We start from the raw sequence: 12,500 nt of genomic DNA on the forward strand, positions 1-12,500 counted from the left end.
CTTACAAAAGGTGATTTTTTACTATCAGTGCGCAATAAATGAAGGGTCAAATACATTAAAATAAATCAGACAGCTGTAACAGCATCTGAAATGATTTCTCACCTCCCTGCTTACAGAACAAAAACTCCAGACATGCCTTTCCATTCGTCTTTTTATCTCTTTTCTATACCAGTTTATACCCGTAAATTTTCTTAGCTCGTCAATCCATCGTCTTAGGTTCCTTCCCCTGCTTCTTTTACAATCCCTAGCGATCCATTCATATATATATATATATATATATATATATATATATATATATATATATCCATGTATATATATATATATATATATATATATATATATATATATATACACACACACACATATATATATATATATATATATATATATATATATATATATATATATATATATATATATATATATATATGAATATATATATATATATATATGAATATATATATATATATATATATATATATATATATATATATATATACATATATATATATATATATATATATATATATATATATATGTATATATATATAAATATATATATATATATATATATATATATATATATATATATATATGTATGTATATATATATATATATATATATATATATATATATATATATATATATATAAAATACATATATATATATATATATATATATATATATATATATATATATATATATATATGTATATATATATATATGTGTGTGTTTATCGTTCATCCTAAAATAGGGCCATTTAAATTTTGAATAAGTTAAGGCATAGTCTATCGATAGCTGTTCAGCAAGACAGAATATGCTCAAAAGATGAAAGCGTGGTGGGGGGGGGGGTGTCAGTCTCAAATAAAAACTATCTGTTATCTGTCGAATACATTCAAGAGAATTCAAGGATATAAAGATGAAACTGAAATCAGAGGAAACTCATCATGTTAAAGCTTTGGAGTGAGCATTTATTTTTATTATTGTATTGGATTCAGTATTGCTTACAGTTTAGAACACGAATGAAAATCTTAATTCGGGAATAGCTGAAGTGACTCGTTTGTCAAACACGTGTAACCGAATTCATGGAAATATATTTATTATCGTGACAGAATAGTATCTAAGTATTCATTATTATTATTTATATCTTCTCGTTGATATTCAGAGTAAATTTCATTAATGAGCTTTTTTTGGCATAATAATTTTTCGTAAAAACATTTTCTCTGATTAACTGAAAAATACCTTTATCCAAAATGTAGATTCCATTATATCTCAGATGTGTTAGTTCAAAGCTAATTTAATATCAATAAATACGATACCCACATACATAGATACTTAAAATATATATGTTACTGCCGTAGAATTTATATGAAGCTTATTGCAAAAAAATTCTATAAATTATATCCTGTTCTTTTATTTGCCTACATTTTGGTAGCCGTTATAGTAACTATATCTTCATTTTCTTCAGCAAGATTTAATTACCGTATCAGAATATTCACTGGAAAGGATTCTTTTCAAAATGTTCACATACAATTCCCAAAATGATATTTATATTTTGATATTTATCTGTACTTTTGAATAGTTTTAAAATGTGGCTCGTAAGATTAATCTCTCATAAGTTGAAATTCAAGAAGCTTTTTTAGATTGATAGAGCATTTAGTGATAATATACATGAAAACCGTTTTTGTTAGAATCACATACTTAATGCTACTGGTGAATATGTTTTATACAAATTAGCATTGCATTTCATATCTTACTAAGCATGATTTACTTAAAAAAAGGAGAAAAATTCAGCAGGATTCACCACAATGATTTCGAAATAAATACTTAAATAGAGCTTGAAAACTAGATGAGAAATAATTCTAAATAATGTTCCTGCTAGTCAAAAATAACACCATTCATTTTACCTTTTCCCATCCTCCCTTCTTTGTTATTATACTTAATTCCTCTACTATCATAAGGTTATTTTCCTGAAACTGGAAGTAGCTGGCTTTCAAGATCTATAAACTATAGCAATAATTATCTTAAATGTCGGTCAATTTACAATAACAATAATCATCTTAAACTTTCCTTATTCAACTAGAGCAATAATCATTTCAAGCCATCTTTAGTCAACAATAATAATAATCTTAAACCTTCTCGCTTTTCAGCAGGAGATGCAGCATCGTTGCCTTACATTCGAAACACGGCGAATGCCCCCCGAGAGTTTTTCGAAGGAGACGACATGCTGTTAACTTGTGTCGTCAGCAACCTGGGCAATCACACCGTCTGGTGGAGTAAATACGAGGACAGGAAGAAGACCATCCTGACCGTTGCTGACAGCAGGATCGTCATCGATGACAGAGTGTCCATCCTGCATGACAGAGGTAGGCCATCTTGAGAGAGAGAGAGAGAGAGAGAGAGAGAGAGAGAGAGAGGGGGAGAGAGGTCATTCCGGTACAAAGGATCGAGTTAATAAAGCTAGACCATACATTGAAAAGGTAAGTGACTTTTTGATGTTTGAACTAGATAGGTGGGTAGGTCATTCCTCTAAAATGAAGGACTCGTATGCCAGGCTAATAAAATCGGTTTTAATATTTCTTAAGGTTTATATTAAACGTATATTACCTCTTAGTCTAAGGAGTTCTAGAATTTATATATACATATATATATATATATATATATATATATATATATATATATATATATATATATACATATATATACATATATACATATATATTATATATATAAATATATATATATTATATAAATATATATATATATATATATATATTATATAAATATATATATATATATATATATATATATATATATATATATATATATATATATATATATATATATATATATATATATATATAATATATATTATATATATATATAAATATTTATCTATATATATAAAATATATATATATATATATATATATATATATATATATATATATATATATATATATATATATATATACATACATATATATATATATATATATATATATATATATATATATATATATATATATATATATATATATTCTGGTATAAATAGGATGAGGTTATTAGTCATAGGTTTATTTTCTTGACATCGGCATTGGATGCGGAAAGCAAAGGGTATTATTATTGTTTGTTAATCTTTGTCATATATCCCCAATATTTAACCAGTATGGATGCAACTCAAACCAGAGAAACATAATACTTGTTGCTTTCATTTCCTTTAAATGTTCAAAATTAATCATTTTTACCAAACGAAAACACTTCTTCCATACCAAGACTTTCATTTTCATCCACTCAACTCTCTCTCTCTCTCTCTCTCTCTCTCTCTCTCTCTCTCTCTCTCTCCTCTCTCTCTCTCTCTCTCTCTCAATTTGTCACCCAGGTAGGGGGTTGGACAAGGCACCAGCCACCCGTTGAGCCACTACCGCTACATAGTTATTGCGTCCTTTGAGATGCAAGATAGTACAACATTGGCTATTCTGGTAACGGCTCTTTTTTCCTTTCCCTACACGTGTACCGAATAGTTTCGCATATTAATTACACATCCTCCTCTATCTTCATAGACGAGACAGCACCAAACAAACCAAACCTTTCTTTTTCACCCAAGTTGTTATCTACTGTAATTGTTCCATGCCTAGTTTCCATTTCGTGTGTGTAGAAGAAATTCTCTGGCTATGGTAATCCAAAATCAATTCAATGCTCTCTAGCCTCAGATAGTGTCATAGCCTCTCTACCATGATCTTCCACTATCTTGGGTTAGAGTTCTCTTCCTTGAGAGTATACTCAGGCAAACTATTTCATCAGTTTTCTCTCCCTCTGTTTTTTATATGAACTGGTGTGGTGAGTAGGCTTATTAGAAGAGCCTAAGATGCCTGGTGATTTATCAAGTGGTTGTCTTTTCCCTATCAGATACCGTATCTTCCTCTATGGTATTCATTTTCACAAGCATTGTTAGTTTCCTTTCTCTAGTTAAAACTGTCAGAATATTGTCTCTTGATGTATGGGTTGCATTTGTATTTCCCTTATATATAGTTATGTACATATTATTATTTTCTTTTTTCATTTTGGTTAAGTCTGTATTCGAGTATGTGTCACTTTTTATTGTTTTTAATTCTTATTCTGTCTGTAGATATTGAGCTAAATCCAGGACCGGTGCATCTCAGACAGCACCTACTCCCAGACAGTATGATATTCTATAATGGTAAGAAAGTTGGGTCTCTAAAAAGGGGCACTTGTCCGAGGTGCTTATTCCAAGATCTAAGGAACCAATATAATTTTTAAATGCGTGTCCATTCCTTGGGCAATGGGGGATGATAGTGTGTATTAGGACTGAGTACCCTGCGGTTTATAAGTCCTGTTATGAATGTGTATGTGATGATATACAAGTCATAAAATATTTTGTCAAGCATAATCATTTTTATTTGTGTTACTATTGGAATTAAGATTTAATGATTCTATCTTTGATTGTATTTTTATCACTATGGCTAAGATTCAAGATGATAGAATGGCCACTTTTTTATTTTTATGCTTGTTGGTAATTTCAATGCTCACCATACGTGGTGGTTGAATTCTGTTTCTCCTACTGATCGTCATGGCTTAAGAGCTTTTGACTGCTTCTGAGTCATGTTGTGAGAAAATTATAAGTTAGGCTACTTACATGTCTGGTAATTGATTGTACCTAATTTTCTAAGATTTCCTTGGTGTTGCAATAAGCAAGGTTGGGCCTCCAACTGTGACATCTGATCATGCCTTGGTTTATTCAGTGAATAAGACTATGCAGTCTGACCCTGATGTGTCATACTCCAGAAAGATATATATAAAGTATCAAGCAGGCTGGAATTGCCTCTTGAGTGATCTTTTGGTTTTGAATTGCCTCTTGAGTGATCTTTTGGACTGGAATGGCCTCTTGAGTGATCTTTTGGACTGGAATTACCTCTTAAGTGATCTTTTGGACTGGAATTGCCTCTTGAGTGATATTTTGGTTTTTAATTGGTCACAATCATATAAAGGGATTAAGCTTGTTCTCCTGAATGAAAATTTGGTCAATATAATTGATAGGCTTATCGCTGCTCGTGTGTTAAATTACTAAACCAGGGATAAACCCCGGTTTTAGGATGATGGCAGTCATGCTTATTTCGATAAACAAGAGGCCTATCATCTTTGGATAAGTAATATATCAGTAAGCAGAGTTGTTTTCCTGGCGATAAACTAAGTAGTTTAGTTTTGCAGTTCTGTAAAATAAAAGCACTAACACTTGGCCTTGATGCTTACCTAGATATAAATCTATTGATGCTTATATAGGTGCAGACCCAAATGGTATCTTTCCTTTATTTCTAGTAAAGATAGTGGATTTATCAGTTCCAAAGCTTTCTGTTATTTTTCAAAAGTTAGCAAGATGAGGTTGCACTTGTAAGAGAATTGGTGATGTTACTCTACTAAGTAAATGGGTTTGCGGTAGCTCTAGGCTTGCTGACTACTGCCCAATGTCTTTCTATCCATTTTTATCAAGAGTTTGTTAATGCCTCTGGGTAAAACATATGAATAGGTATGCTTGAGGTAATCGTGTGTTTGGTAGTTTGCAGTTTGGCTTTTCTAACGGCCTACTTGCTTGTAATGACCTTCGTACAATTTCCTACACCGTACAGAAATCCCTTGATTTTGGTCAGGAAGTTTGCATGATTGGTCTTGAATATAGTACTTCCTTTGACATTGTTAATCATGAGACCCTTGTTCTCAAAACTAGGCAGATGGGAGCTGGTAGAGCCTTTTTTATACTGTGTTTTCCTCCTTATCATGAGTGGATTTTCAAGATACATCATTCAGCAACTCAGACATATTTTCTTTTTAATTATTTCATGATACAAACAGGTAAGTGATTATCTGTAGTTATTTCTTTATGCAAGTGTCCCCTTTTTGAGTTTCTGCTGCAAGGCAGAGGTTTGTATTATTGAAGACAACTCCAATCAGCGTAACCTTTTGTTATGTTTTCTGTTGCTAGATGTGAATGTTTATTAATATTCAGCTTTTATTTTTAAGTTTTCATAAATATTTTACTTCTGTTTTTCGTTATGTGTTTCGAATGTTGGTTGTTATCCTAAGACCAGTACTCGTCTGGCTTATTATCATCATTCATCTATGCCAAGTTTATTTCTTATGTGATGTTACTTTTCCTTCATATTTTCTGTTTCGTGATGTCCCTGTTTTTCTTAATTAGTGCTGCTGATAATCGCTTACAAAGCCGATATATTTTCTTTCATAGGGTACTCCAGCTATTCAAATATCTCATCTTTTATAAATGATCTATCACCTGTTACATTTTGTTTTGAATTTTCCTTGATACGGAGAGTTAGCCCCCATCAGAATGCATTTTTCTATTCTCTCCGTTGTTCGTATTTCATAAAAGTTTGTCCTATGTCTTGCCTGATCCTATATTCCCATTTTATTTCAGCTCCCAGTTACAACATTAGTATCATCCGGCCAGGCAAGTTAACCCTCTTCTTCCACCGTTTTCTTTTCTACTCTTCTGCCACAAACATCTGCTTTTTTTCCTTTATAATCAATTCCAGCTCGCTTGTCACTTTTTTCTAAACGCTATTCTTTTCACTAATTACCTTTTAGTATATGTTTTTTTGTTCAGGATCATTGTAATGGTAGTAGTTGTAGTATATATTTACGTTTAAGGTTAATTGTGGAATTGTGTAAATTAATGTATGTAAATATGTATAAAGAAATCCTATGTTTATGATTTGGGAGTAGATCTTCTTTGAAAAATGCTAAGCATATGGCATTCATTTGTACGTGAATCTTCTTAATGGTTCGTATGATATAATTTTCATGTCATTTTCTACTTTGGAGAAAATTCATACATTACACGAAGGTAAAACGAACCATTGGGAAAGTTCTGCAACAAATATACCCTTACTGTATCCATGTACATTATTAGTGATTACCTGTGCTTTCCCTCTCATCAACATATGTAAGGTATTATTCATGTTACCTCCTGAGTGCTTTAATCATATCACAGTAATTACCCCTTGGAGTGAAAGACGTCCTTTAATATTATATGGTAATCAATGCTGGAATACGTCCTTTCGTCTAATAGAACTTGTATAGCTTCCAAAATGAGTTCTCGTCAACTGGAGGTCTTTATTTTGGGTAAAATTGTAATCCCTCTCTTTAAAAATAGTTCAATTTTTTTTTTTTTTTTTTTTTTTTTTTTTTTTTTTTTTTGAATGAGTGCTTGCGTCTGATAAAATTTCTTCAAAGTTTTATAGGTTCTAAAAAAGCATTTGTCAACTGAAAATTTTTATTCCGAGAAAAATTATAATTTCTCTCTAAAGAAAAGTATATGAAAAATTTTTGAGACTTCATATCGACATTTTGAGAATGAACTTTTTTTTTTTTTTACTGTGAAACGTATCTGCATACTATAGTTTGACTCATACATGTACAGTGGTAAGGTTTTCACCTAGTATTCGCACGGCAGCAGATCGATCTCGGTCCAGAACCGTGAGTTTAACCTGTTTACTCGGGAGGTCACTTCTGTGGTTGGGCACCCTTGATTGGGGGTTGGGAGGCATTGTTGGGCTTGCCCGGCTGACGTTCTGGTGAGCATTTATTCTGATGAAACTGGAATTGAAACCAGACACCTTTACCTTTATAAATGAATATTTCCAAATCTCACCAGGCATCATCTAGCGATTCCTCGTTAAAACCAATTAAAATAAAATGCTATACACTGTTATAAAAACCAGTAATTTCAATCGGGAATTCTCCGTAGAAATATACTGTTCTCAGCCGTATTTCAGTAAAAATACAGGCAACCGTTGTTTTACCCTACTTTGTTACTATCTTTTACGGTTTGGTGACCGTAACATAACCCCATTACGCCAATATATCCGTTTTTAAAACGGTAAATGCACGGGAACATTTATTCCGGGATTTTTATAATTTCTTGGAGCAAATTTTTAACTGTGTAACTTTTAGTTTATAATTATTGTAATTACGTCAATCCACTAGATAATGGATTTATTGAAAACGATTTTCAGTTTTTCGGGCTGGAATGTAAAAATGTATTATTTTACGATTTATTATACTTTTTTATGCAGCAAAAGATAGAATTTTGTGCTATGTACGCTCCATGCCTCCTAAAAAAATAGTACCGCCCGTCTTATTATGGTCCAGACAGAACAAAGAGATCTAAGCCGTACGTTTCAAGAAGCCTTTTTGAATAAAAATAAAAATATGACTAAATAACAATTTACTTGTGTGTGGTTTTACTCATGTTAATCCTTAGTTATATAATATGAAATGACTAGAGTAACCAGATCATTTTTCAATTTCATAAAAAAATTGAGTTAAATAAAATGCTTTATATATAAAGTAGATGATTGATTTTCATTCATTGTTTAACAATCCTAATTGTAATATTTATTCAGGCTGTAATGTTTCAACCTTTAAAATGTATAGTTTCACATAAACTTTAATGTTACACTATTTCTGATTTCTGCAATTAAGTTAGAAAACACCACTTTTGAGTTGACTAAAGAATATACATACATATATATACATATATATATATATATATATATATATATATATATATATATATATATATATATATATACATATATATATATATATATATATATATATATATATATATATATATATATGTGTGTGTGTGTGTGTGTGTGTGTGTGTGTGTGTGTATATATATATATATATATATATATATATATATATATATATATATATATATATATATATATATATATATATATATATATATATATATATATATATATATATATATATATATATATATATATATATACATACATACATACATACATACATATATATATATATATATATATATATATATATATATATATATATATATATATATATATATATATATATAATGTATATATGTTTATGTGTATATATATTGTAAAAATGCAACATTTAAGATTGCTAAGGTTTCTCTTGTGGTATGATTCATTTTAACCACGCCTAGGATGTATTAGCGATTAATAATGACATAACAGAAATTATAACAAATGGCAAGTGTTGCATTCTTGTGATGCTTGATCTAAGTGCACCATTTGATACTGTAGAACATGCATATCTGATGTAAGACCTTAAAGCTGTGGGCATCGTAGAACGAGCATATGACTGGTTTGTAAGTTATCTTGAAAACCGCAATGTTAAAGTAGTAATATCAAATGTTGAATATGAGACAAGAAAACTAACCAAAGGGGTGCCTCAAGGCAGTGTACTAGGTCCTCTCCTGTTTTAAATTTACACGATTGAACTGGCAAATATACTTGAAACTCACAGACTTAAATTTAAAATATACGCTGATGATACACAATTCTATTTCCAAATAGAATCAGTTGATGAATCTAAAAGAAAGATACATGAAATAATGAATGACATTATGGCTTGGATGTTAACAAAAAAGCTCAAGCTCAATGAAGATAAAAGTGAATGTATTATTTTTGGAAATGAAAAAGATATAAAAAGAATCGAATGCTTCCAAAGAATTGAAATAGGTCAATCGATCATTGACCTAAAGAAATCTGTCAGAAATCTTGGAGTAATCATGGATGATAGACTGACAATGAATGAACATATAAATATGGTAAGAAATTGTAACTATCATATTAGAAACATAGCATTTATTAGTAAATACTTAGATGAAAAATCTATGGCCATACTCATTAATCACCACATATTTTCAAGAATTGATTACTGCAACTCACTGTTCTATGGCTTACCAAATTATCAGCTGAAGAAAATTCAGAGAGTACAAAACAGAGCCGCTAGATTAATAAAAGGACTACACAATAGGGAAAGAGTTACCCCTGAACTAATTAAATTACACTGGCTGCCGGTAAAAGCGAGAATTGAATACAAGCTACTCTTACTAACGTTTAAGATACTGAACCAAAATGAACCAAAATATCTAAAAGAATGCCTGAACAAACTAGAACTAGAAACAAATGTTAACATAAGACACATGAGTGACAAACATAGGCTATCTGAACCAAGAACAAATAGTAAATTTGGTAAAAGGGCTTTTAGCTACTGTGCGCCTAGACATTATAATAAACTGCAAACTGAAATGAAGGACCTAAAGGGAGCAATTGAATTTAAGAAGAAACTAAAGACATTACTTTTCACAAGATCATATGATTTGGAAGATGCTACAATCAAAGAATTGTATAAGTTATAATGAAAATGTTTCGTTAGGTGATTAATATGGACCCGCCCGCTACAGGGCCTCGACCATCAAGGCCTTTGTATGCAGGGCCTTGTCACACTGCTCGTCATGGACAGACACCCACAAGGAGCTGAAAAGGGCCGCACAGGTCCTCATCAATAACGGCTATAGCAACAAGCAAGTCCAGCGTGAAGTGAGGACAGCTATTGATAAGTGGTATGGGTCCTCTGCGGTGGAAGGGTCCGACAGCGCCAGCCAGGGGTCCGACAGCACTAGAGATAGGTCCGACACCTCCACCAACGGATCTAGAGACATTAAACGTTTCTACAAAGGCTTCATGCACGCAGAATATCGGCGGGATGAGAAGGCCATTAAAGACATCCTCACCAATAACGTGTCACCTACTGACGAGACCACGAAAGTGAAACTCATCATCTATTATCAGACTGAAAAAACCCGCAGCTTGATCATAAGGAACAATCCAGCGCCCCCTGATAACGACCCTCTGAAGAAGACAAGTGTAGTCTACTCTTATCAATGCCCAGTACGAGGATGCCCCGGCAAATACATCGGTATGACTACAATGAAACTTTCGAAGAGGATTTCGTGTCACATCCAGCAAGTTGCTATAAGAAATCATGCCCTACAGTGACATAACACCCAAACTAGCCGGGCGGACATCGTCGCCAATACCAAAATTATTGGCAGCGCCCTGGACAGCAGGCGCTTACGAATATTGAAGCCCTGTTAATCCAAAACGAGAAACCAGCGTTGAATACGACTCAAGAGATGTTTCTCCTGTCATCCTGTCGCCGTATCAACACTAGGAACCAAGAACAAGACCCCCAGAACAATGGCAACCCCGATCCTGACATCCCCACAAATGGAGAAATCGTCTGGCCGAATGCTGATTTTGGCGACGAACATGGTCTGGAATTCCAGTCTGCTGAGCGAGGGAATGGGCTGCCTGACTTTGAGGCCGTCTCGGCGCGCGCCTCAGCCAATCAGGGAGCTCGGATACCTCTCTCAGCCCAGTCCACTGAGCGAGAGAGGAGCTTGCCTGACTTTTTGGCTTGCTTGGCGCGTGTCTTGACCAATCAGGATTCGGATTCCTTCCTACCTCTAACCCTGGGAGGCTGAGCCAAGCTCGTCGTACATCAGCCACCCGAGCCTATAACCTCCGCTCGGCCAATCAAAATTCGAGGCCCCTTTCTACGAACCAGAACTGGGATATATAAGGACCCAGATCCAGCCAGAGCCTCACTTCTCGCCTGAAGACGGAGCAAGCAGTTCCGAAACGCGTCGCGATCCACTCTTGACTTTATCTGTTGTAATATACAAGTATTACTTGTACTTGTAGTAATTACATCCAGTCTTAACCTGAACTGTATTCTTCACCCACCTGATGAACTTCGCCAACTTGCTAGCTGAATGTAGCAACCCTGAAAAGAGAATTGTCCGTAGAATTGAGAAATTGGACAAGAAATTGAATTCTGCCTTTGCAGCATTATTATTATTATTATTATTATTATTATTATTATTATTATTATTATAACTTTTTAAGCTACAACCCTAGTTGGAAAAGCAGGATGCTATAAGCCCAAGGGTTCCAAAAGGCAAAATAGCCCAGTGAGGAAAGAAAACAAGAAAATAAGAGACATAATTAACAATTAAAATCTATTATTTCAAGAACAGTAACAACACTAAAATAAATATTTGATATATTGTGATAATTAATTTTCGTGGCAAATCCACCACGTTTCCACTTAGATGAATTATTCGTTGTCTGAGATCCTTCGAAGAGCGTTACTTTTTTGGAGCATTCTGGAAATCGAAAGAAATCCGTAGCATTAATATTTAAGCGTGGTTTAAGCGCAATATAACACAAAGCATTCGTAAGAAGCATATATAAAATTATCTTATTTCAAAATTGTTTTATTTTTTACCGTAATCTTCTTTTTACACTTAATATTCTGTTAATTGTTATAGTGATTATGTTCATGAGATTAGAAAATAAAGACGGTGCGTGAATGGTTTCATGAAAAAAAAGATAATTATTTTCCTTAATTGTTATCATCACTTCTATAACATCTAAATGCTACTAATTGGGTGAATTTTATTATGAGTAAGCAATGAAATATGGGATTCTTTCATGATTTATTTTTTTCTAAATTTTTACAATATGTAATTGTAAGAATCGTGATATATTGGAATTATTGATATTTGGAGAAAATGTGTAAGCAAAAGAAATATACCAATGGCTTTGTACA

The 12,500-nt window shown here is 32.5% G+C and overlaps 1 protein-coding gene across 3 annotated transcripts in view; it reads left to right on the forward strand.

The window, feature by feature from the left end:
* LOC137643911 (Ig-like and fibronectin type-III domain-containing protein 2) overlaps nucleotides 1-12,500 on the forward strand; it is a 274,344-nt gene that overhangs the window by 197,150 nt on the left and 64,694 nt on the right. For 2 of the 3 annotated variants that reach the window (XM_068376667.1, XM_068376668.1), the window contains exon 4: nucleotides 2,151-2,366. In XM_068376667.1, the coding sequence (XP_068232768.1) occupies nucleotides 2,151-2,366 (216 nt within the window). Of the gene's footprint in view, nucleotides 1-2,150; nucleotides 2,367-6,447; nucleotides 6,481-12,500 lie in introns of all 3 variants that reach the window. The other variant, XM_068376666.1, reaches the window with a different exon arrangement.

The sequence above is a fragment of the Palaemon carinicauda genome, chromosome 7 (genome assembly GCF_036898095.1).
Source record: "Palaemon carinicauda isolate YSFRI2023 chromosome 7, ASM3689809v2, whole genome shotgun sequence".
In the NCBI taxonomy this organism is placed as follows: Eukaryota; Metazoa; Arthropoda; class Malacostraca; order Decapoda; family Palaemonidae; genus Palaemon; species Palaemon carinicauda.